Source organism: Sturnira hondurensis, unplaced genomic scaffold (assembly GCF_014824575.4).
Source record: "Sturnira hondurensis isolate 20B ecotype Veracruz unplaced genomic scaffold, ASM1482457v3 Scaffold0014854, whole genome shotgun sequence".
Classification (NCBI taxonomy): domain Eukaryota; kingdom Metazoa; phylum Chordata; class Mammalia; order Chiroptera; family Phyllostomidae; genus Sturnira; species Sturnira hondurensis.
Genome location: NW_028087485.1, coordinates 2,084,658 through 2,110,200, shown reverse-complemented (window position 1 = coordinate 2,110,200; position 25,543 = coordinate 2,084,658). Strand labels below are relative to the sequence as shown.

At 47.8% G+C, this 25,543-nt stretch overlaps 1 protein-coding gene across 4 annotated transcripts in view; it reads left to right on the top strand.

Moving 5' to 3' along the window:
* The window catches only part of CASP7 (caspase 7), a 35,196-nt gene extending 17,593 nt beyond the window's left edge, over positions 1 to 17,603 (top strand). For 3 of the 4 annotated variants that reach the window (XM_037063885.1, XM_037063884.1, XM_037063883.1), the window contains exons 3-7: positions 10,191 to 10,327; positions 10,655 to 10,783; positions 11,753 to 11,928; positions 12,285 to 12,414; positions 16,000 to 17,603. In XM_037063885.1, coding sequence (XP_036919780.1) covers positions 10,191 to 10,327; positions 10,655 to 10,783; positions 11,753 to 11,928; positions 12,285 to 12,414; positions 16,000 to 16,229 — 802 coding nt within the window. In that variant the 3' untranslated portion in view covers positions 16,230 to 17,603. Of the gene's footprint in view, positions 1 to 1,795; positions 2,291 to 10,190; positions 10,328 to 10,654; positions 10,784 to 11,752; positions 11,929 to 12,284; positions 12,415 to 15,999 lie in introns of those variants that run through there. The other variant, XM_037063886.1, reaches the window with a different exon arrangement.
* Positions 17,604 to 25,543: the final 7,940 nt, after the last annotated feature.

Sequence of the window (25,543 nt, the reverse complement as noted above, 5' to 3'; positions counted from 1 at the left end):
GGATTATATCAAGTCCTTGAACCTTTCTGAGCCTCAGTTTCCTCACCTGTGTAAGGATGTGAACACCCACCCACTGGATTGTAGTGAAAATCGAAGTAACTGTCAGCTTGCTGACTTAACCCGATGAAGAAATCACAGCATCGTAATATTCAGATTGGAAGGGCAACTTACCCAATTGCCTTCTATAACGGTCAAGGAACGTTGAGACCAGAGAGGTGAAGCGCTCTACCCGTAGTCACCCAGCAGAACCAGGACCGAGACCCAGGCCTAGGTTGGAGTCCCGTCTCCTGAAGTCCTACCCACAGCCGCAGAGCCATCACACTGTTCAGCCACATTCATCCGCCAGCAGAGCAGTTTTTTCTTCTCCCCACGTGGGTCAGCAAATTTAATTCATCATTGAAACTGAGGGAGGGTTTATGGACAGCCGTTCCCACAGGTCTAGCCATGGACTTCCTGAATAAAGAAGGCCAAGTGCACGCGTCAGGGGCAGGGAGCTTCACCTCTGAAACAGTCACAGGGTGGAGAAACCACCGGGTGGTTTATGGACAGCTCTTTTAAGCTCTGAGGTTAGAAGACAATGGTGGGGAAGGAAAGAAAACGAGGTTTTCACAGTAATAGAAACATAAAACACAGTATAACATATAGTGTAAATAAAACATAGTATAAAATTAACTCCACGAATGGAAAAGTGCTATGAAAATAAGAGCTGTTCCTTCTCCAGGGAACACGTGTTCACAAGTGAAAAGTGTGCGTAATGGCCTCGCACGTTCCAACCAGGTGCGTGCTGCGGCGGCGGCGGCGGCTGCGGAGGGCTTTGCGCCCGGTGGGCGTCTGTGCGGGTGTGTGCGGGAGTGGTTCTGTGCGTGTGGTCAGAGGAGAGCGACAGAGACGGGTGCGGTGGCTGCGTAAAGAGTGAGGACGGAAGTGTGGCAACTGCTCCAAATTTGGGGGCCAGCAGCCGCCACGGGGTGGGGGGGGGCCCTCACCACATCTTCCATTCATTTTAGGCCCTTGAATGAGATTTCGGTCCTTGATTTCCCACGGATGACGTTTGTGTAAGTCCTCTGTCAGTTTTTACTGGCAGAGGGCTCTCTGCCCCTTTTTTCACGGGGGAGGAGGGAGACGTGGAGGAGTGCGTTCAGAGAGAGAAGCTTTTCGCCCTAGCCTGTTTTGCACTGGCTCTGCTCCCCAGGGTATTTGTGCAAACTGAGTTTCAGAGAGAAGTATATGGAGCCAGTTTTCTCTCTGGGTCGCAGGCCTGGGGTGGAAACGATTCGGAGGTTTGCCCAGAGTAGCTAGTGTTGGGCTTCGGCTTCCTCAGCTTCACACCTTTCACGGAGTGTGAGCCTGAACCAGGAAATGGGGAAAAGCTTTGCTGAGCTGTTTGCTCAGTAAGTGTCGGGTGTTTATGTGTTCACGTTGTCCCCTTCGCTTCTGGAGGGGTGAGGAGGGAAACGGCAGTAATTTCTGGGTCATTGACTTTATTCAAGACCATTGAACAAGGTCTATTTGAAAAGTGAGACACCCGGTGTGCCTCTCGAGTCTTTTGTTATTTGTGTTAGTACCTCCAGTACTTTTAGAGGGAAAGAAAGAACCTAATGAGTCTACATTGTTTGTTTGGTTCACCACAAACTCACTTCCTGTTTTTGTTCATTTTCTTATTTACCATTTCACATACTTTGCATTATTCCTGCATGCGTTGCGTTTTGGTTTTTTGTTTGGGGTTTTTTGTTTTGTTTTGTGCCAGCTTTTGTAGATTTGGCCCTTTGGTGGGTTGCCTGCCCCTGCGTGCTCAGCACTTTCAGTAGCTGTGCATGATTTTATCTAACTCTGGGCCCCTGGCCTAGCCATCCCTCCATTGTTTCCAGCTTTTTGCTCCAAGAGATGGTGCCACTGGCTGCTTCTCGGTGGCAATGTGGGTCTTTTCGTCCTTTGGACCTCTTGCAAAGGAGCAAGTCTCTTTGTTCCCTGGGGCGCTGTCGCTGGGTGGGGAGGCCACAGCCGCGTGGAGCCCGGGCATTTCTGCAGGTCAGCAGAGAATGGGGAAGCCAGTGGGATCTTTTTCAGCCCCAGTGTGAACGGTCCTGTGGAAAGCTCCAGCAGGCAGCTCGCTGCTGATTCAGTCACCGGCCTTCCGGGCCCAGCGGGCTGTGCCAGCCTCTGTCTCCCGCCGAGCGCCAAGCATGCTGAGTTTTTATTATTACAGAGAAGAGGGGAACTCGCTGCCTGTCATTGCAGGGGGGAGCCTCTTTCTGCTGCCAAGGGGGGCGCTTTGGGATGGAGCCAAGAGGTATGTGGCCTTGCCTCTCTCCTTCCTCTCCGTCTTGCTCTGTGTGCTTCAGTGTGTCAGAGCCGTTGGGGGTGCCCTCTGTTGAAATGTTGAAACTATGAATGAATTATCCCGAAAATATGTAGACAAAGCAGCTATGAAAACCAGAGCCCCAGTTTCGAATGAACTTGCCCTGGGGAAACGTGTGCTTGAGGGTGTGTGTACTTTCGAGCTGAGGAATGTCTGCACTCAGACAGAGCTCCCAAGAATTCTGGTCTCGGAGAAGATAAATCAGCAGCGGGCTTGGGTGCCATGTCTGGTGAGTCCCCTCCGAATATAGAAAGGTGTAGTTCACATCTCAGGCAGGCTCGGGGGCCGGGGAGAGGATGACACCTGTCCTTACCCACCCTGGTGATGGGGAAAATCACACGTGCACCCAGAATGGATCGTAAATGTTCGTCACGCACTTTCTGAGATGGCTCACTCTCCACCTCTTTGTAAAGCAAGCCAACTGTTTTTAGCCGCTGTTTTCTGGTTAGGAGTTGCTGTAGACTCTTCCAGGAGATTTTTTTAAATATAAATAACCATCTGAGCCTGGGTTGTAATTTTTTGCCTCTTGAGTGTTGAAATGACTCAGTCGGCCTCGCACTGTGAAATTTGAGGCTCTGAAAAATGGCTGCCGACCTAAGCAGTTAGGTTAATCCAGTTCCTTCTGGATCACCGGAGCCAGCCCGATCTGTGTCCCTAGCGGAGAGCTGAGCCTGTCTGAGCGCCTCTGGGAAGGGAAGATAATGGTCTTTGCCCAGGTTGGTGAGGGCAGACAACACCAAGAAGCAGCGAGGCTGATTAGGAAGCACCGGGGTGAACCAGCCTGCCTCTGTAAATTCACTGCCCATTCGCGCACACTTAAAATGCGTGTGCTCCGTCGTTGCATCAGGCACTCACAGTTGTTGCCATCTTGCTTATCTGGCCCTGAACACACTGACTTCCTGGCCAGATTTACTTTTTAAAATCTGTAGCCAATTGTGGAGCACGTGAGCCTTTAAGAGGATTTAAACTTTTAATTCACTGGTCCGGTTTATCATCAGCGTTATTGCACTTGCCAGCAGGTTCCAAAACAAGAACCCCGTTTTTCTTCTTACATTAATAATCTTGGCCAAGGTCTTCACAATGTAAAAAAAAGGTCAAGATAAGGGGAAGGGGGGTGAGGGGGAGGCAGTGGGAAGAGAGAGAATCTGGCTTTAAGAGAGCCTGGCCTGCTTTGTTTGTTGTGTTTTTTTTATGTCTCTCGTGGGGACTTGCGGGAATAAGTGGGGTGATGACCACGGACACCCTTTGTGAGGCGTAAAGCACGACGCCGGTACTTAATGAAGTGACCTGGGGGCCCCTGAAGTGGCTCCCCCACCGTTAGTACCATTGGTCAGGTTTAGGAGAAGGACTGGTTTCCGTGGATCCGAACCCAAAGGAAGCTCAGCGTGCCCGCCTCTTGGGGTCTGTGTTTGCCCACATTCCAGCCTCTGCTGCCGAAAGACCCCGTGTAGAATTGGAACTACGAGAACAGCCACTTGCAGAAAAATCTCATCTCTGCGGGAGGGGGGCGGTGCACAGGTGGGCAGCTGAAGAAGTTTCTAATCTGGATCTCTGAAAACTTCTTATGACCCTCCTCCTTCCCTGGCAGGCCCCACCCTTGAGAGAAACTGTCCCCCAGTGGCTTTTGGACTGCTGTTGCCTGATTTAATTAGCACAGTCTCTCTGGAGCCCCTGAGGCCCTTGCTTCTGGCCAGTAGCGGTTGTTTATCTGATGACCTGCTTGGCTCTGGCACTTGATTTCCAAACAGCGGGTAACTTTTTTTGAGAAGCTAGCATGGGGGTCACACGGCTTTCCTCCCCGGACTGCGGACTGTGCTGACGGTGAGGTACAGCTCCAGCCAGGCTGTGCCCTGTGCTCACCAGCTTCGTGCAAACAAACAGGAATAAGGATGCCATTGCAGGCAACCTGGCTTTTCCCGGAAGCATTTTGGTTGTGTTGGTAATTTCGGTTTAATGTTCAGCTTGACCGTTACCCCAGAAGACCTTGCGGGTTTCATGGAAAGTCGTAAATCTTACACATGTGCCTAAACACGCCTGGCTGCCGCCCGTGGGCACCTTCCACAGCATGTGCCTCCCAAGGCACATTTCTGGCCAGGAGCCAAGGGCTCCAAAGTCTGCATCCATGTGGAGAGCGTATTAGATAGAGTAGGGCAAGCTGGTTCTCTCCACCCTGCCTGGGAGTGGGAATGGCGGGCAGGCTGTCTGCTGCCATGGGCAGGAGCTGGGGGACTTGAAATAAGAGTGGAGACAGCAAGGAAAGGCCAGAGCGAAGAGGATTCGTGCAGTGGGCAGACAGGGTGGTGCCAAGACCCTCAACCTTTAGAGGCTGTAAGCATCTCCAGGAAAACACCCAGGCCTGGCCCGAGATGCCGCTTCTCTAGGTCAAGGGCGAGGCCTGAGACTCTGAGACTAGGTGCTTGATGTTAGGCCTCAGAACAAACCTGGCCTCTACCCCTGTCTAGCTTTGTGATCTTGGACAAGCTGGTTTGATATTTTTCCATGAAACAGGGTTAATGCTTCAGAGATGTAAAGATTACATGGGGTATAGATGTGAAGTTGTAAGTGATCAAAAGTTGGTACTTATTATCGTTGTTAGTATGGACATGTAGAAGAGTAAGGTTAAAAGGCTAGGGGGAGGGGGTGAAGCCACATTGGGAAACAGAAAAATTGGATGTCTAGGGACCCCTTTCAACAATTAGCATCAAAATCCAGCAGCCTTCAAAACAGGTCAGATCTCGAGATCCATTTACAGCAAGTGATTTCTAACTATGAATAATGAACATATTCACACATACTAACAGGCTTGCAGTCAAAATTCTTTTCCCCATTTTTTCCTCCTATCCTTCCTGCTCTCGGCTCCCATAACACAGGAGCCCCCTTGTAATGATGTACGATAATAACAATAGTAATAACAAGAACATTTGTTTACTACTTAGTACATGCCGCACACCCTTCTGAGTACTTTGTGAATGTTAACTCGTTTATCCAGCTCTGAAGCTGGTGCTGTGTTTCTGTCCTTTTTACAGATGAGGAAACTGAAGCACAGAGAGGTTAGTTACGCAAGTTGCTCTCTGTCACTAAGCTATGTGGTGGAGCAGGGTTTTTAGACCTAGACGGCCCAGGCTTGGAATCCATAGACTTATCCATTATATTATCCTTAAAGGGTTTCTTTATGAAAATTCAAGCAAATATAAAGATATTTATTTCCCCCTCATCCCCCCCCCCCAAAAGTAGCATCTTGTCCTCATTGTTCTGCCCCGCCCCTTTTTATTCTGTGCTTGACAGAACTTACTGGAAGTCATCCCACATCAGGACACAGAGCTTCCTCATTCTTTTCACAGTACTCTTTGGTTTCGATCAAAGACCCTGCTTTTATGGCTCGAACAGGAAGTAGAGACTGCCCTGCTGGTCATTGTAGGTGTGAATAAACGGAACAAACATATGTCTGCCGGCCAGGTCTTTTCATTGCAGGATGCTTTGACGGTTCAGCATTGGAAATGAGAGAAGCAAGGGAGAGAAAGGAAGAAAACTGTCAAAACAGAAGCATTTCCAAATAGTATTAGATGTCACACATAAAAAAAATACTTAAGCGAAAACAGTTGTTCCGTGGTGCAGAATCAGTAACCAGCGGCTACCCTGAATTAGCTGCCTCTCAGAAATCAGTTCCCTTCGCAGTGAATGCATACCTCTGCAGCAAGAATCAGAAAAATGGAAGGGACAGCATAGTTCTCAGGGGCGTCTTGAAGGCCCAAGGGGGTGACAGAGAGAGAATCCTCAGAAGGTGCCCCAGAGCCTTACAAGTTTTAGGCAGCAGACTGTATCTAACCTTGGACCTTACAGGATGCATCTGTAGCAATGGTCTTCGGTGCACTTTTTCCCCCTGGCACTTTCTCCTTGATGCCTTCTTAATGAGCAGTTCCTCCTTCCTATTTATCCCTCCAGCGACATGCTTGAAGCTGATCAGCGGGCTCTGCTCCCCAGAGTTAAGCTGCAGATGGCGTTTTCCGAAGGCCAGTGCCTCTTAGGAAGATGAATTCACTGGGAGTGAATTGAGGATCACTCCCTAATACACATCCATGGTCTGGGAAGACCTTGGTTTAACAAAAAGCTGTTTTGGTTAGAAAGAAAAATGAATGTTGACTAACTCAAACCCAGAAAGAGGAAGCAGATATTAAGTTCATTCAGAAAAATAGGAGTTCAGGTTAGGGGCAGGATGGGTAAGGGAAATTTTCCTTACCTCCCTTTTGAGATGTTTACTGAGAAGTCACATATCATATTCAGTTTTAAGGTACTTTTCCTAACTATGGAAAGCATTTTCTTTAAAGTGTGTGTACCTTTACTTCCTTATTTGTGTCCCTTTTAAAAAAACAGCTCATTTTCCAAATTCTATTCTGATAGAAACGGATTCCTTTCTTTCCCATGCAACTTATATTCAAGCCTGTTTTTCTTTTTCTTTTTTTAAAAAATATTTTATTTATTTATTTTTAGAGAGAGGGGAAGGGAGGGAGAAAGAGAGGGAGAGAGACATCAACGTGCAAGTGACACATCTACTGGTTGCCTCTCGCACGCCCCCCAACTGGGGACCTGGCCTGTAACCCAGACATGTGTCCTGACCGGGCCTAGAACCGGCAACCTTTCGGTTCGCAGGCCGGCACTCAGCCCACTGAGCCATACCAGCCAGGGTCCAGCCTGTTTTTCTTATAAAAGGTGCTCGCTGGTTTTGTTTTGCTCATCACTGAGGATGGGCAGCTTAAACGAAATCACATCCTGTTTATCACTCGGATATTGTACCGTTTGTTTTAAAATACTCCATATTGTCGAAGATGAAAGTAGAATTTTATCTCTGAAAGAGCTTTAGTGCACAGCCTGCCAGCTTCAGTGCTGCGCTCACTAGGGTCTTGGGATGGCCTTAAGTGACCCACAGACCTGTCAGGGGTCAGTGGGAAAGTGCGGGTGAGAGTTGAGGAGGATCCCAGCCCATAGCCAGCTCGTTGCTGGTTGTTATGACTTCCACAATGGATGTGATTGCACCCCCCTCACCTGCCTCAGAGGCGTCAACTAACACCCAAAGATAGTGTGCCTGTGAAAGGCTATGCACAGCTATGTTAACAATCGCAAAGGCCACTCTTAGTAGGGGTCATTGCCAGGGCAGCAATAAGGAAGTACCTCTACCCCTTCTCACATGGCACGTCCTTTAATAGTGCGGAAACTCTGTGTGCTGATACTTGACTCCTTGGAGATTTTTTAGAGGCCTGGGAGGGGAGAAGGCTTCATGGGACTACGTGCTCCCACTGAAGACCCTAATTTGGGGATAGTCACAGAAGGTTCCGTATGGCAAGAGAGGAAGCTGATGTGGTGGGAAGGACAGGGACTCTCTAGCCCATGTCACACGGGTGGAGGGAAGCAGACCTCTGTCTGACCCCAAGTCCAGTTCCTCTGGAGGCTGCCTCTGGGAGAAGGCCCTTGGGGGAAGGGCACCTGGCATCATCTGTAACTAGACAACAAACAAGGGAGGGAGGCACTGGGAGAACAGAGTCCGGAGACTTCTCATTCCAGAATAAAGCGCCATGGGAGAAATTTGGCCTTACAAAGGTGGAGGAATCTGAAGTCTCAACACGCAGATCTGGTCTGTAATCTGGACCAAACCAGAAGAGGGCAAAGGGGAGGCCATGTCCTTTCAGAGATTCTGAAAAACTCCAGCAGATAAGATTCAGTGACTACCCAGAGTGAAATGTCCTTGGACCCACAGCTGCCGGGAATAAGCTTAGTTTTCACTTTCACTTCTTCCGACTTTTGCAAAGAGCTTGGGCAGAATGGTGGACGGACCATTCCATCTAATCTTCGAGGGCACTGGGCTCTAGGAAGCTGACAGGGAAGTGGGACAGTCCCACGCTGCTGACCATCAGCTGAGTGACCTTGGACAACCCCTTGCTTCTCTGTGGACTTCAGTTTTCATATCCAAAAAATGAGGGAATTAGACTCGATTCATTCATATAACATTTCTTTTAAAACCTAATTCCCCTGGCGAGAACCTCCGGTACAGTGTTTCGCAGAAGTGGCAAGAGTGGACATGGGTGATTGTTCCTGACTGTAGCGGGGGAAGCATTCATTCTTTCATCATTAAACGAGACCCTGTGGGTTTTCCATAGACACCCTTCTCCCCCTTCTCAGATTGAGTTAGTTCCACCATCATCCTAGTTTCTTGAGCGTTTTTTTATCTATAATGGGGCGGTGGATTTTGTCAAATGCTTTTCTGTATTAATCGAGTTGATAGTATGGTTCTTGTCCTTTACTAATGTGATGGGTTATGTTAACTGACTGACTGTTGGAGGTCAACCCAACCTTGTATTCCTGGGACCAGTCACACTTGGTCCTGGTGTATAATCCCATCTATAGATTGCTGGATTCACTTGCTCCTATTTTGTTAAGGAGTTTTGGCATTGATATTCATAAGGGATATTGACCTGAAGTTCATAAAAAATATTTATAGAGCAGCTTATGTGCCAGACATTGTTCTAGGTGTTAGGAATTCAGCAATTTTTCAGAATAAGTTTTTTAAAAATCTCATCTTTCATGGGACTTAACACTCGAGTAGATGACTGCTCTCCACTCACATTTGACATTTGGCCCCTCTGTCCTCTCAGTGATGCCCCTGTCCTAGGCTCCGTGCTGGACTTTGGGTAAACTGGTCATCAGTGCCTGGAGATTGGAAGGGGCCAGCTGTTTTGTTTACATTGCTGCTCCTTTCCCCCCACATAATGTAAGTGTTCACTGAATCAGAACATCCATGTAAAAAAGGGCACACACCGGTGACTCTGCAGTCACTGACACAACATGGAACCAGCACCCACATCCAGACCCAAACATGGCCAGCATCTGAGAAAGTCCTCATGTCCCTCCTGACCTCAGTAAAGTCGCCTCCCAGCTTCCAAAACCAGGTATGAGTTTTCTGAACTTTATAAAAAAGGGAGTCATCTGGGCCCTATTCATTCAGTATTGTATTTGTGAGGTTCGTTCGTGGGGCTTCATGTTGTCATGGGGTTTTGGTTCATTCTTACTGTTGTCTAGTGTTGCCCTATATGAATATTCATGAGTTTATCCCACTGTAATTGGACACTTGGATTATTTCCTCTTTGGGACTGCTATTCCACATGCTAAGGTCATGCTATGCTGTGGTGACATGTTTGCTCGCTTTGGGGTACATGCCCAGGAGTAGAAATGCTCTGTCATAGGTTATGTTTAAGTCCAGTTTTCATGGAATTCTGCCAGTCATCACCGTGGGTGTCCAAAGCAGGCTGTCACCAGTGTGTGACAATTTGGGTGGTGCACATGGTCGCCAACACATAGCCATTGTGCTATTGAATTGTGATTTCAGTGGGCATTTCTCTGGCATCTAATGAAATTAAGATGCATGTTCCTTTCATTTATTTATTTATTTTAACCTCACCCAAGGATGTGCCTCTTGATTTTAGAGGGAAGGATGGGAGAGAAACATCCATGTGGGAAAGAAACATCGATCCGTTGCCTCTTCCATGCACCCAGACTGGGAACCGAACCTGCAACCTAGGCATGTGCCCTGACCCAGAATTGAACCCAATTGGACCTTTTGGTCCATGGAACAATGCTCCAACCAACTGAGCCACAGTGGCCAGGGCAAGATGCATGTTCCTTTTAAATGCAGTGATTAAACGGAGCCATCTGTTTAGCCCAGGTCTTTTCGTGACAGATACTGCAGCTTTCTTGGGCAGCCCTCTCTGCTGGTAGTAAAAGCCAGAGGCCGTGACTGTCCAGACTTCTTCCGCAGCCCCTGACTGGCTTTGTGTCCCTCCAGTATGAAGAAGAAAAATGGCTCCAGGAAATCACTCAGGACCACCCAGGATGGAGGGCCTTCCTTTGTGTATAACATGAATTTTGAGAAGGTGGGCAAGTGCATCATAATAAACAACAAGAACTTCGACTGCTCAACAGGTAGGAGTTCTGGGCATGGGCTAACCTTTCCTGTTTGTTCCCTTCCAGTCTCTTCAGCGTGGGTTAAGGTTTGTAGCCAACCTTTAGAAGGGGATGCCGTGCCCATCTGCCGGTGCGGACAGCCGCTTCGTAGATGGTATTTGCATGTCCAAGAGAAAGGGATGCAGAGAAATCGGGAATTTAGTCTGAGGTCCCACCATGAGCATGAGCTGAGGATTGACCGTAGCCTAGAGGATCACGTAGCTGCACTTGGTGCCTGCTGGGTGATGCCGCACGCAGTGCTCAGCCAGGGATTGCTCATCGTGAACTGGTGCTGGATTCCCACAGGTATGAGCATCCGGAACGGAACAGACAGAGATGCCGAGGCTCTTAACAAGTGCTTCAAAAACCTGGGCTTTGACGTGGTCGTCTATAACGACTACTCTTGTGCCATGATGCAGGAGGTCCTGAAAAAAGGTATGTGCCTCCCCCCGCCGCCCTCCTTGTTTTTCCAGCTCCTCATACGGGCAAGGCCCCAGCTGGTTTCTGCAGGATGCTTTGCTGGACACAGGGATTTCAGCGCGGAAAGCCTTTCCTTCCTCCAGGCCACCCATACCTGTCTCCAGGGTAGGGGGTCTCTTTCAGGAAACTTAGAGCTTTCCCCAAAAAGACGAAGTCGGCTTATATGACAGCAACAGAAGGAATAGGACCTGTCTCTACAGAACACTCTCAATTTCAAAAGACTAGTTCCTAGGGAAGTAGCAAATTGATACCATTCTTCCTACCACATGGTTACTCTTAAACTTTTCACTGGTAGATACAGAAGAGTAATCCCCATGTACTTCAGAATGACTTCACCTCCTCCCCCTGTGCCTGGCAACCACCGTTCTGCTTTCTGCCTGTGAACTTGACTCCTAGGTACCTGTAAAGTTGAATCATCAGGTCTTTGTCCTTTAGGGACTGGCTTATTTCACTTAGCGTGATGTTTTATTTACTTTAGCATACTTGCAAGACCCTTGTTACATGACCTGCTTCATGAATATTAACTCATTTAATAGGCATTATCGTACCCATTTTACAGGCAGGGAAACCAAGACACAGAGTGACAAAGGAACTTCCCCTGTGTCACAGACCTAAAAAACAGTGAGGTCACCTCCTTCAGCACCCCAAAACGCTGCCTCCCAGCAGCTGCCTGAACCCCCCCCCCCACCGCCATGGGTGGGGCTCACCTTCTCAGGAGGCAGCTCCATTCTGGTTTCAGACTGAGTGAGAATTCTAGAGTTCTCTCTGTAACTTCTCTCTACTGGGCCTCCTCCTCTCTGGAGAGGTGCTCTCCCCTGAAGAGCTCTCTGTCAGTAGGAGCTGCCAGGCTGGAATGGGGTCCTACCTCCAAGGTCCCACAGGGCTTATTTTAACTTTTCCAACGTTCGCATCGCTTGCTTGCAGCATCTGAGGAGGACCACAGAAATTCAGCCTGCTTCGCCTGCATCTTACTCAGCCACGGAGAAGAAAACTTAATTTATGGGACAGACGGCATGATCGCTATCAAGGACTTGACGGGCCATTTTCGGGGGGATAGATGCAAAACCCTCTTAGAGAAACCCAAACTCTTCTTCATCCAGGTAATCCCTCTTCAAAGCCAGCTGTGCACTGCAAATGGGCAAAGATTACGGAGTGACTTGTATCATCTTTGCAGATCTGTGTGCTTTTCCTGTTGGGGGTGTGCAAATTTGGATTTTGTTTTCCTACCCTAAATGCTTGGCTTCTGTGTCTGCTGCAGATCACAGCTCATGGGGGTTTCTTTAGAGTGTTGCAATCCTTTTATTTGCTCTGCTCACTTGCCATTCTTTTAGTCACCCATCAGCCCATCACTGAGCCCCCAGGACATGACCAGCACAGTTCTAGGCAGTGGGGCACAGCAGTGGACGGCACGCGTTTGTCCCCAACTCCATGAAGCGATCTCTGCTTTGCTGTTTAGGCATGCCGGGGGACAGAGTTGGATGACGGGATCCAGGCCGACTCGGGGCCCATCAATGACACAGATGCCAGTCCCCGATACAAGATCCCAGTCGAGGCTGACTTTCTCTTTGCCTATTCCACAGTTCCAGGTACGAAGTCCGTTGTCTGCTAACCGGGCCATGCCATTCTGCCGTCAGCATGTAGGCTCGGGGCCATATTAATTTCCCATTGCTGTGGTGACCAAACACCACAAACACAGTGGCTGAACACACACAAAAGTGTGCTCTTACGGTTCTGAAGGTCAGAATTCCAAACAGGTTGGCAGGGCCGCGTCCCTTCCAGAGGCCGTAGGGGATAGAACCCACATCCTTGATTTTCCCAGAGTGTGAAAACCTCCCGTGTTCCTTAGCCATGGCCCCGACCTCCTGCTTCAGACTCAGCAGCCCCACACCCCTCTGACCCTTCTTCCGTCCTCATCTCACACTCTGACCACAGCTGGAAGGCTCGCCCTCCTTGAACGACTCCTGTGATTAGATTGGGCCCACGTGGACAGTTCAGGCCAGTCTCCCATTCATTCCCTTAACCTTCCTCACACCTGCTCAGTCCTCTTCGCCCTGTCAGGTGACATGGGCACAGGTTCCCAGGCGAGAGCTGGACACCCCCGGGGCCATGGTTCTGCGCACCGCAGGGATCTGGTCACTTTGCTCTCTGAGAGAGCAGAATTCTCTCACCCATTACTACTGTTATCACTGGTAATTATACGAGCAAACATCTCTTTTTTTGAAACAAATATTTACACCTCCAGTGTTATTATATTTATTATTACAGTAACTATATTACATAGTTTACCTTATTTGCACAGAATTATATTAACCTATGTACATTAAATTGTTTTCTTTCTAAATACAAACTTAGAGGTTGAATAACAAAATCATAGCAGTCTCTGGTAACAAATTCTGTGTCAATTTGAAATGTTGATGTAAACAACGTATTGCAAACAAAAAGCCCGTTAATGCAGGTAGCAACATAGATTCCAATTGAAAAGAAAGACAATATGGGCTGATGATGAGTCTGACTGCTTTTATCGTAACAGCTCGTTCTTTGAAACATGAATGTGCTTTGTGGAGTGTAGTTTTCTTGTTCCTTTCATTCTAAGCAGGTTGTCAGCCCCAGTATTTTCTTACCTTGTGGCTTTTTGTGCACAAAAATAAAAGCCGATTGTATCTTTTTAAAAATCTGAATTCACTGAAGACATAATGTCAGGTATCCCAGAGCAAGAAGGGACAGAGAAGAGAGACATTTTGTCACTCACAAAAGGGGACTGAAGGTTGGAAACCTGTCTAGAGAGTCTGGAGCCAGGTCTGAACTCCAAGGTCACAAGTAGGTGCCTCTGGGGTGTGGCCAGAGCATTCACAGCATCGCAGGAGTGGGGGGTGGGGGGGCGGCCGCGGTAACCAGACGATCAGACTGGCAGTGGCCAGGGGAGAGGAAAGGGGGGGGGCAGTGGTGGAAAGAAGGGGAAGGGACTAGTCGGAGAACAGGTATGAACGACCCATGGACGTGGACATCAGTGTGGAGCTAGACGCGGGGAATGTGGTGTGGGCTGGGCAAAGAAGGACAAAGGGAGAAAAATGGGGACAACTGTAATAGAACAACAGTTAAACAATATCAGCTCTTATGTACCGAAAGGCAGATATTTATAAGAGCAGACTTTTCGATAGCACTCTAAATTTGCAGAGCGTTTTTCATGCCAACAGTGTAGGTAGGGAGGAAGGTGGTTGTTGCGGTCCTGGTTTTACAGATGGAAAAAAATGAGCTTGGGTGAGCCTCAGTGATGTGTTCAAGGTCACAGAGATTTCGGGATGGGATAAAGCCAGAAGCTCAGCCCGGGATCCCTTCACACCGCCAGTGTACACAAGCTCCACAAAGTGCCAGTAGTGAGATAACCTGCTCTGTTTGCCTGAGTCAGTTCAGGGAAAGGCTTTCCTTTGTTCTGGCTAAAAACCATCACTAAGTCAGCATTCTCCCAGCTGTGGTGTAGTCTGTAGAGTGCTCGATATGAAGGTGTCAGTTATAATAAATCACTCAGTGTTTGGGAAACCAGCTTTGGCAGGATGGACAGGTCAGATTTTGTGAGCATGATACCTTCACGTTGAAAAGTTGAAGAAAATAATTTGGTCTTCCTGCTCTTGGGAAGGAGGTGGTGTAATGGCGGCATCTGTCTGTGAGCAGACTCAGTGGTTGGGTGGTAGGTGCTCTTGGCAGGACCTGGGGAGAGTCGAGGAAGGAGGGTCAGCCCTCAGGAGACAGGTGAGAGATTATTTCCTAAATTTAAAAAAAAAACAACCCCAAAGCTGTCATGACTAAGTCTTGGAAAATCAAACGGAGGAAAGAGAAACATGGCTCACCAGAAGGAGTGTGGAGGAGTCACCCAAAAAACTCCTAAGACACCACACTCAGGCCGCTGGGACAGAACACCACTGGCTGGGGTGCTTACATAATGGAAATCTTTCTTGCAGTTCTGGAGGCTGGGAGGTTCAAGATCAAGGCACTGGCCAATATGGTTTGTGATGAGGGCTCTCTTCCTGGCTTGTAGTCAGCTGCCTCCTCACTGTGTCCTCGCATGGCAGGGAGATTGGGTGGGGGGGGAGGGGTGGTTACCACCCAGGGTGCAGGGTATGGCCAACGTTCAAACCTGGACAGGTAGACAGGGAGCCCCATTGTCATAGGCACTGCATGCTGTGCTAACAGCCTGAACGTCACCGTGCTGTGGGGTACAAGGAAACTATTGGAGGTAGGAGCATCACAGGGTGAGATTTGTGTTACCGCAGCAGTTACCTCAAAGACCATATGGGACAGGGTGAGAGGAGACAGACCTGGGGACAGTGATGCAGTGGAGATGGTAGTACACGTCCTGCCTCAGCAGGTCCCTGAACTGAATGGGATAACGGAGGTGACAAACCCCCCCCCAAATGCGCTTTCTTACTGCTAATGCTGAGAGTTCAGTTCGCGGGCTGCTAGTTGCCCCGTGGACTGCAGGAAAGAATTCTGAGTGCACCTCAGACACAGCACACGGATTGGTTATTTCTATTTGTTGTATGCTTGCTCAATAACTGATTACTGTACCATGGTGATGATAACCCAATTCTCATCAAACCAGCGTGACCGATTGGCAGGAAGAAGCACAGCTCATCACATAAGCCAAATGCAACTTTACCTTTAGTTTAGTGCCCTTTTAAATTGGGGTGTGGAGGCAGTGGAATCTTCTCTTGCTCTCCCAGGGCAACGGGCCCTCCTGGCTCTGCCCCTAGCCTCCTCTCACTCCCAGCCTTCTTCAGCAGGAACCAGCCTCTCGTTCTCCCTCATCAGCAGGAACACATCTCAAAATTCTCTGAGGCCCCTTCCTTGGGTTAGAAAGAGCATTCACCCCAAAGGGTGGTGAGGCGTTCCAGATACGGAGCGGTCTGCCAGCATTTTTTTCGGGGGCTCCCTGCCCGGCGTGTCTCTGACACGTATCAACCGAATCGTTTGTTGGGCCTTTTCACGCAGCCCTCTAAGCCTAAGATGCTTGCTCTCTGAGCACACCAGCATGATTCTCATTAGAGACTTGCAGGCAGAGTAGAGGGAATCCATTTCAGAAAAAGCGTGCGTGAAGTCCCCAAACCCCGAGAGTGACTCTCAGTGGTGAGCGGGGCGTGGTCAGCCGGTTTGATCGTCTCCCTCTCCTGTCCCAGGCTATTACTCGTGGAGGAACCCAGGAAGTGGCTCGTGGTTTGTGCAGGCCCTCTGCTCCACCCTGAACGAGCACGGGAAAAGCCTGGACATCCTGAGGATCCTCACCAGAGTGAACTACAGGGTGGCCAGGCACTTCGAGTCGCAGTCCGATGACGCCCGCTACCACGAGAAGAAGCAGATCCCCTGTGTGGTCTCCATGCTCACCAAGGAACTCTTCTTCTCAAAATAACCATTCCCAGCGTGCAGTTTGCTAAACAGCAACGGGTTCTTTGTTGATGAGTCTTTTTTTTTTTTTTCTCTTGGATGCTCTTGAAATACCTGTAAATTCTAAAGGATTTTTATTTCAGGAAAATTTGTTGATTCGACAGGAAAGAAACTCTCTGGTGCTCTCTTATGGTCTCTGAATTTTCACAGTGTTATCTATTTGATGACTTTGTAACTTCCTCTGAGGATGACTTTTGTTTGTTTGTATTTTTCCTTCTGTTGTCACATGTAGCACATACAACAAAAACGACCTCTGCAGGTGCCTCTTGGCTGTGTCCACTCTGACTGGAGGTGACATTGGTGGACAGTCAGAGTCATATTTGTACCTGGCAAAAACAGTCCCGGTGCTTGACAAAACATGGCCAAGGGATATTCAGTCCCCTGTGTTGCAGAAGGTGGGTATAGAGTTTGGTTTGAGCAGTTTTTCAGTGGCTTAGGGCAGATTCTCGTGCAGATTCCCACGTAAGTTACAGGGGAAAATAATGTAATGATTCTATTATGTATGGGTCAGGATCCAGCAAGGAAAACAAGCCCTTCTAGGTGCTTCAATAGAAAGAATCAAATAGAGGAAATTGATTTAACAAAGATGATAAAAGAGAAGCCAGATAAGAGAAAGCTGTTACCACCTAGAGCTGTGAGGCCATGTGTTTCCCTGAGCCCAGAGGTCGTTTACAGAGCTGGAACCACAGGGAGGGGCGGCCTGGTGGGAGCTGGTACCACCTAGGAGGGGAGCTAAGGAAAACCTCAGCATGGCAGGGCAAAGCCACTGCCTGAGATGGGGAGACTCCAGGTGCACCATACGTGGAAAAATACCCTGGCTTCAATTCACCTCCCCTTCTGCCCTGGCGGCTTCCTGCCGCACCTGCTCTTCCAGCGCCACCTGGAAGCCAGTTGACAAGGGCCCTGGGGATTGCATTTCCCTGCAGGACAGCAGTGCGGGGGAGAGTGGATGAGGCAGGGGAGGAGTCCGACGTAGATATGAGTGCGCCCATAATGGGAACAGATGCCCCTCTATTCCCCGACGTTCCGCTCTCCTGCCATTCAACCATCTATCCACTCCATTGTCAGACAATCTACATATTGCCCAGTATGAGAAAAATAATCTGTTTTAGCTTTAATAGATAACTGAAACTTTTTAGATTATTTCAATCCTTATTCTAAGTACATTTTTTGTACCTCATTCTCTAGGTGGGGGGAAATTTATGGCAAAGATTCTTGCACTTTGTTTTCCATGTAGTATTATCTTTTGAATTCTTGCTAAATGGCTGTTTTATTCTGCCTAATAACTTGTTATCAGATGTTCGTATTTATTGATTAAAATGTGGTTGCTTAATTTCTAACCTGTTCCGTATCCTTTCTTTCTGAAGCGTTTTTGTGTTTCTATGGCAGTGGGAAAAAGAGAAAACAGGGAAAAAATTGTCCTTACTGACTTGACCTCAACACAAAATATAACACATTTCTTCTGAAGCTAGAACACTAATAAGCACTTAGGAATCACTGAAACTCTTCACACAAAGGGTTAATGGACTTAAAAAACCGTTTGTGATGGAATGCCGTTGATTCATTTGGCAGCAAATTACATGGTATAAAACTATCTTCTTTCAATAAGAAAACTAATTTAGGGTCAGTTTATGACCCCTTTCCCTGGTGCCCTGCCATCTGCAATAAACCAAACGTTCAACATTTAAGTGGCGATCAGGAATCAAGCACCAACATGCATCTAGCCAACTTTCCCTAGAATTCGCAGGCCGTGCCTTGAAAAATAGACTATCCTATTAGAAGTCCTTAGTAAAGAAATAAAAATACCTATGTACATTGCCATTTGAAGCAAAAATCATAGCACTCCAGTTATTTGCCTTGGAAGCTTTATTGAAGAGAAAGAAGTGATCTCACGGGGTTTTTTTTTAAGTTCATTTTTTAACGTTCTCTACGCAGTTATAGTCATTCAGTTCATAAACCATGAGTGTTACCTTGTGCCCCTCAGGTCAGAGATACAAGTGGTTATTAAGAAAAGGCCTTTGTCCTCGACAGTGTCCTTCGGCGTGTTTATCAAGACTGCAAATCCTGTTCCAGCACAAGGATGTGTTCACTCATCTTTGTCGTTCAACTTTCTGATCTTTTTATTACCTGAAACTGTGCCGACAGGCTACCCGAAAGGAGCCCTCTATCCTGGCGAACATACATTTTCTAGTTCTCATTCTTATTTAGGACCCAAGCCCCCTCTGCAAGAGCAGTAGGCAGAGTGTTCTTGTCACAGAAGAAGACAGGGCAGGTCTGCAGTGACATCATTGGCTCAGATCTGCCTTTGTCTCTGTATTTTCTCCTGGTGCCACTAAGAGACTTCAAGTGTCAGCTTTAGGCCCTGCCCTGAGCTTTTTTTTCCCCCTCTGAGCAAGTTTCCATAAACCATCATAAGCCCATCGTGTTTATAAATTGCCCAAAATAGTTTTCAGAAGAAAGCGCTACCGTCAGTGTTTTCTTGTGGTTTACAACCTCGGGGAAAAAAAAAAAGGCTTCACTGTGACACAGAAAATGACGTCTACTGACACTGCACAGATGCTGGTTGGCAAATCCTTTATTCAGTCCAGTCCTGCTGTGTGTCGCCTGAAATCTCTGATCAGCTGCTCTGGCTACTAAGGGTCACCTTTTGACTTCCTTTTGACCCCTTCCTAAGGGTCATCAGCTGCTCCGGCTACTAAGGGTCACACGCTTCCATCTAGCTTTTCATCTTTCAGGCCCCTTCCCAGCAGACACCTGGCCGGGGGAGAAGCTGAGGTGGCCACCATTGGAAAGCAGCAATTCATCTGTGTCATTAGGTGGGAAGACACACAGCAGGACCCCAGGGATCACTAGTTTCGGAAGGAGTGCATCCTTATCTGTTCTTCAAGGATATGCCGGTCGAAGGCCAAAGGTTCCTGTTTGCCTTGTAAATATTTTATCTTCAACACCGAGTGTATGCTCAGTGACATCAGCAGCCCCTGAAAGCACGGCCCCACCCCTGGTCTACTCCCCAGGAATCTGCCTCCCAGCCAGATCCCCAGGGGATCCAGGTTAGCCTTAGAGCCTGAAGCTCAGTTCTGAGAGCCGAGATCACTCGTTTACACGCTTTTGCTTCCCCTGGGCAATGAACACAGAGCCGATCCAATAGATGCCTAAAAAGAGTTAGTGAAAAACGGTATGTGTGGGGCTCTCACAGACAATAATATTTTCAAGCATCTCTTAACCTTCAGCAAATCCTCAATGTGATCCTCAATGTGCATGGCATGCTTCCTCTGCCCGTCTCCATTTTACAATAAATGACCTTCTGCTGAGTGATGCAATAGGATTGTCTATGTACTCCGAGTGTCTGCGAGTGTGAATTGCGGCCTTTAAAGTGTCTTCATAAACAGAACAGGACTAGGGGGGGGCCATTCTTGCACGGCTTGGTTGGCGGTTGGAGCTGTTGTGCATGGACGCCGCAGAGCTTGTCTCTTCCAGACCTGTCCTTGGAGTGCTGTGGACACCGAGAGAATTATTCTTGCCCCCTGCCAGGACACCATCAGACCACCGATCACATTGTTGGTAGACCTCGGGGCTTCGCTTTGGATCAGATAGCCAGTCATTCTTTTTGATTGATATGCAAACACACCAAGCACATGTTTGGAAGGCCCCAGTCACGACAGCACTGATGTGGCCAGGGAAACTCCATCAGCTTGCAGGTTCATGCCTGGAAAGTGCGTGACCAACACTCGAAAACACGAAAGCCAAAAATGATTTCATTTTTGTGTGACTCCTGGTTTACATGGCACTATAAATATTTATGGTACTATAATTTTCTCATAAATGTAAGTATTTAAAGCCGATCTACATCAAAGGATTTAAATTTGGAAGGCACATGGGGGTGCAGATACATCAGGCTGAACACTTTTTGGGCTTTGAAGGTGGGTGGCCTGAGGTTCAGGAAGGATTTGGGAGAGGGAAGTGTGAACAATCTGATAGGTTTGGTCTGTAACAAGTCGTTTAAGGCACATCCCAGTCGGCACAGCATCAAACGTTTATCTCAGGATCCGGAGTTAGCAGAGGAGTTTCAACCATCAGCACTTAGAAGGTTGTCCGAGTCCCAATCTTAGCCTGTCATTTGACCATTTAATAGCATGTCACCTCAGGTAATCCTTCAGTTTCCCTATCCACACGTGATGTCAGTAATGTGAATATAAAGTATGTGAAGTGCTCAGAACAATGCCCAGCACAAATCACCCAAAAAGTAGGTATCGAAGATGATGAGGAGAATGGCTATGAGGACGGGCATGAGATGACATGAGCGTATGGGAAGGGCAAGGACAGAAGATTCTCCCTGGGACCCTCCACACACTCTTTTCTGCTTCAGAGAGTATTTTCACTGTACTTCAAAGTGAGGTCTCAGAAGCGTGGGGATCACACCGAAGACTGATGTATGGTGCAAACGTTAAAGAGGCCAACTCAACACCAGGTGTTATGTTAGGGGCAGGACTAAAACAGTGGCCGAGAAAGAATGCTTTCCCCACGGGAGATAAACACATTATGCCAATTAAACAGCGGCTGCAACTGGTGNACATCAGGCTGAACACTTTTTGGGCTTTGAAGGTGGGTGGCCTGAGGTTCAGGAAGGATTTGGGAGAGGGAAGTGTGAACAATCTGATAGGTTTGGTCTGTAACAAGTCGTTTAAGGCACATCCCAGTCGGCACAGCATCAAACGTTTATCTCAGGATCCGGAGTTAGCAGAGGAGTTTCAACCATCAGCACTTAGAAGGTTGTCCGAGTCCCAATCTTAGCCTGTCATTTGACCATTTAATAGCATGTCACCTCAGGTAATCCTTCAGTTTCCCTATCCACACGTGATGTCAGTAATGTGAATATAAAGTATGTGAAGTGCTCAGAACAATGCCCAGCACAAATCACCCAAAAAGTAGGTATCGAAGATGATGAGGAGGATGGCTATGAGGACGGGCATGAGATGACATGAGCGTATGGGAAGGGCAAGGACAGAGGATTCTCCCTGGGACCCTCCACACACTCTTTTCTGTTTCAGAGAGTATTTTCACTGTACTTCAAAGTGAGGTCTCAGAAGCGTGGGGATCACACCGAAGACTGATGTATGGTGCAAACGTTAAAGAGGCCAACTCAACGCCAGGTGTTGTGTTAGGGGCGGGACTAAAACAGTGGCTGAGAAAGAATGCTTTCCCCACGGGAGATAAACACATCATGCCAATTAAACAGCGGCTGCAACTGGTGTGTGTGTGTTACTCTAGAATACAGACGTGGGGACTCAGACAGGGGCTCCCAGAGGACATTTCTAGTCCCCTTCTATGTCAGCCTCCCAACCAGGCTGAGAGGAGGCAACAGAGAAGGGGAAATGAAGGTGAGCAGGTAGATAGTTCCTTTGCCCTACTGATTCTCAAGCTTGAGGGTGCCCGGGAATCCTGGAGGCTCTGTTTATTTCCTGCACCCCATTCCACCTCCACTGCAATTCGGTATTTCTACAGCAGAGAACAGGAATCGGCTACATTGAACAAACCTGCCTGAAGGTTCTGATGTAAGTGGTCCTGGGACAACTTTGTTTCGTACTGACACCAGAGGCTCCCTTGCCGATCAGCAGGGGTGGCGGCCAAGCCCGGGTTAAACATCTGGAAAAGACCACCAAAGGGCCAGCCATGCATTGGCTGCTCACAAGTCCCCATGTCTTAATCCGTTTGGGCTGCTGATAGAGGAAGTCACCATGGACTGGGTGGCTGAAATGATAAACAGTCATTTCTCCCAGTTCTAGAGGCGGGGAAGTCCAAGATGCAGGCATCGGCAGATTCCGTGTCCGGTGAGCGTCTGCTTTGTGGTTCGCAGACTTCACCTCCTCTATGTCCTCACCTGGCTTATGGGGCGAGGGAGCTCGCTGGGACTTTTTTCATAGGGTCAGTAATCCTGTTCATGAGGGCTCTACCTAATCATCTCCCAAAGGTCTCACTTCCAAAAACTATCCCACTGGGGGCTAGGTTTCAACATGTGAAGTTTAGAGGGGACACCAACATTCAGTCCATAAAATTCATCTAGCCATCCTACCTCCAGTTGGAATGGCAAAGGATTCGAGGCCCAAAGCATTCTAGTTCACAGCACTAGAGAACTCGCCCAGGAACACTCATGGGCTGAGCAGTAAGTTCAAGCTCAGGGCAGATTGGAGCAAGCCTGTGAAGTGTAAGGGAGGAGCAAACTGGCAGATGATCTGCCCCGAGTGGGTGCAGGTGCCCCGGCTGCTGCAGCTGGCGTCGGCAGGCACACCTCTTGCCTTTTCCTCTCAGATCACTTAGGCAATCATTTCTAGACGAGAAGAGCCACTTGTGCGCCCCCTTTCCTCCACCACCTTGCAGGTACCTCAATGCAAACTACTTCCTTTAACGGCATTACTGAGTTTCAAAAGAACTTTTCTCTGCAAACACCTTTCATAAGGAATAGCAACTAGATTACTGCCAAGTAGGGAAGGAAAAAAAATAATTCTCAAGTGAGTGTTTTTTGTGCTAGAGTATAGGATCAACTCTTAGAAGTTTAGGAACATCGGCTTTTACAAATTGTCTTTTCTGAAGCTTCCAGCTGTATTAAGTGCTGCCAGTGTGTGAGCATGGAGATGAAAGAAACAGGATCTTTTTCTTTTGTGTTACTAATTGCAGTTTTGCTTGACATCAGAAACCTGCTGTCCCCTTGAGACATTTGCCAGCATACATTAATTGCACAAATATTTACAGACTGATAAAGCACAGGGACAGCTTATATCTAGAAAGATATGGAACACTTAGGGGGGAAAAGCCTCTTCAACACATTATATTTGTGGCTGGTCACCCAGAATCAGCATAAACTATTTGCACCTGAGCCTCAGTAAAAGTGTTTAAAGAACATTGTCCCTGGGCTGATTTAGTAGTTTACTTGGTTGGCAGTGGCTGCTGAAGTCTTTCTTCCAGAGCTACTTCCTATGTGACACTTTTTTTTTTCAGGGTTAAAAATAAGGTTTCTGAAGACACACATGCATCTTATGAATTGGTGTATTATCAACACTCTCGATCTCCCAGGCCACCCCCATGGCATGAAAGAGGTTTGTCCAATGGTCGTTCCAAGTCCCAGGAGCTTCCATGCTGGAAAACGTGAAGAGCACAGCCCAGGCGCTCAAGGCCATCCCATTTTCCTGGCACATCACTCAAGGATGAAGGATCCAGCCAGACAGCCCTGTTCACATCCCAGCTTCAGCACTTCCAAGCTGTAGGATCTTGAGGAATCTCTCAAGCTCTCAAAACCTCTGTTTCTCCACCTTACACGGGGAAGAGTGCTAGGTAGACACCCAGGAAAGGGGACAGACCTCCAAGGGTCTGGTGAAGAGTAAATGAAACAATGAGAGCAAAGCACTTAGCACCATGCCTGGCACACGGAAAGTACTGAAGAAGTGTATGACTGTGTTTGTCTCACCAGCGGGACCCAATAAATCACTCAGGCCACTGAAAGGAGAAAGGGAGGGGGGAAAAGGAAACTCAAGGAGATTCCAATGCACAGAAGAGGCTCTTCCTGAGGAGAACAGCTGTATCTGTAAAGGAGAGGAGGCTTGTGGTCAGGAGGCAGGGATGTCAAGTTGCCGGGAGACTAGAAAAGGACAGAGCTGGGAGCCTCAGCTTCCACAGGGGAAGGGGCCCGGATGCAGGTGTGTCCTGCAAAACTGGGTGTCCAGTTAGGAATCTCAGAAGGAACAACAATTTTCTCAATGTCAGTATGTCTCCAATATTGCTCCATTTAGCCAAGCATTCTGTTTTGGGTCAGGTTTTTTTTTTTATTGGTTTGCTTCTCTTTGTTTGTTATTACTGTTTCATTTTTGTTGGCTTGTTTTGTTTAGTTTGGGCCACCACAGCCCTGACTCTGCAGATGGCTGCTTCAGCTCCACCACGTCCTGAAGGCCCACCTCCCGGGGATGCTGGGAAGAGCCAAAAATATTGTGTGGAAGAGGCTTTGCAAACTCTAAGGAGCTGTAAAATCGAATCAAGTTCCCTTGGATGGGTGTTGTTACGAACACCAAGTCATCAAGCAAAAGCCATGTCTTTATGAACTTAAGGAGATACATGGCAAACGGCAAGAAGTCTGGGGGTTTATTTATTCTAGAGAGCCTGATGAGAGGGGCTGGGTGGCATGGTTCTCCACAGTGGCCACGTAGCTACACCTAGAATCCCCTGGAGATCTATTCCAGGGCCGGGACCCAGGCAACAGCCCAGACTGATTGAGTCAGGCTCCCCGAGGGTATGAGCAGGAATCGGTGTTGTCAGCCCTCTCTGTGTTACTCCGCTTTGCAGCCAAGGGTAACCCAGCGGTAGAATGTACCTGGGAAGGGGTGGGTTGAACAGTTTAGAAACTTGGGAGCCTGGGGAGGGTCCTAAGGGATGGATACACTCTTTAGTGAGACCAGGCATAAGAAGGAGAGGAGGGGAATCCATAAGTAAGTAAAAACAACTAAGGGGGGAATTTGTAAAGCAAGATAAATTCATCCGCTTAAAAAAACTTAAATTTTAAAACAGTTTAAAGTTACATAACAGCAAAGGAGCATGTTTATTTTTTAAACCAGTAGGTTTGAATGTGAGCTAGAAGGCGTGGGTTAGGTCAGAATCCCAGGCAAGAAATTTCTGTAATGAATCAACTAGCGCTAAATAGCCACATACCAATGGAACAGTGGGCCCTCTCATTCCCAAGGGTGAAAGATCTATTTGTGATTGAAAAGGGCTGTGTTGGAGGATTTGTACTTTCAGTGAAATCACAGTTGGTTCAGAATTTCTCTTCTAAGTTATGACAGGACTTGTGGGAGCTGAAGACCAGTTTCTCTTGCAGGCACAAAGAGATAGAAGGTGTGGGTGGTTACGTAAAAATGCATAATTAGTGTTCTGAGTAAACCACACCTACGTGAGAAGCTATCACTAGTTTTTGACTAACTATGATAGACACCTAAAAGAAAAGAACCGTATGTATGAACATGGCAGGTAACAAAACAGTCATAGTCCTCATAGAATTTATATTTTAGTGAAGAAGACAAACAGTATAATTTCACATAGTGAGAAGTGTGATGAAAAAAGAGAAAGCAGAGTAAATAGCTCAGAAATGGTAGGGAAGGGCAATCTGAGTAGAGTGAGGGAGTGGGCCATGGGAATATGTGAAGAAAGAGGGTTCTGTGCAGAGCAAGTAGCAGGTGCAAAGGCCCTGCGGCAGCTACCACCTGGGCATGTCTGAGAAACTTTAAGAAAGTCAGTGCTGTA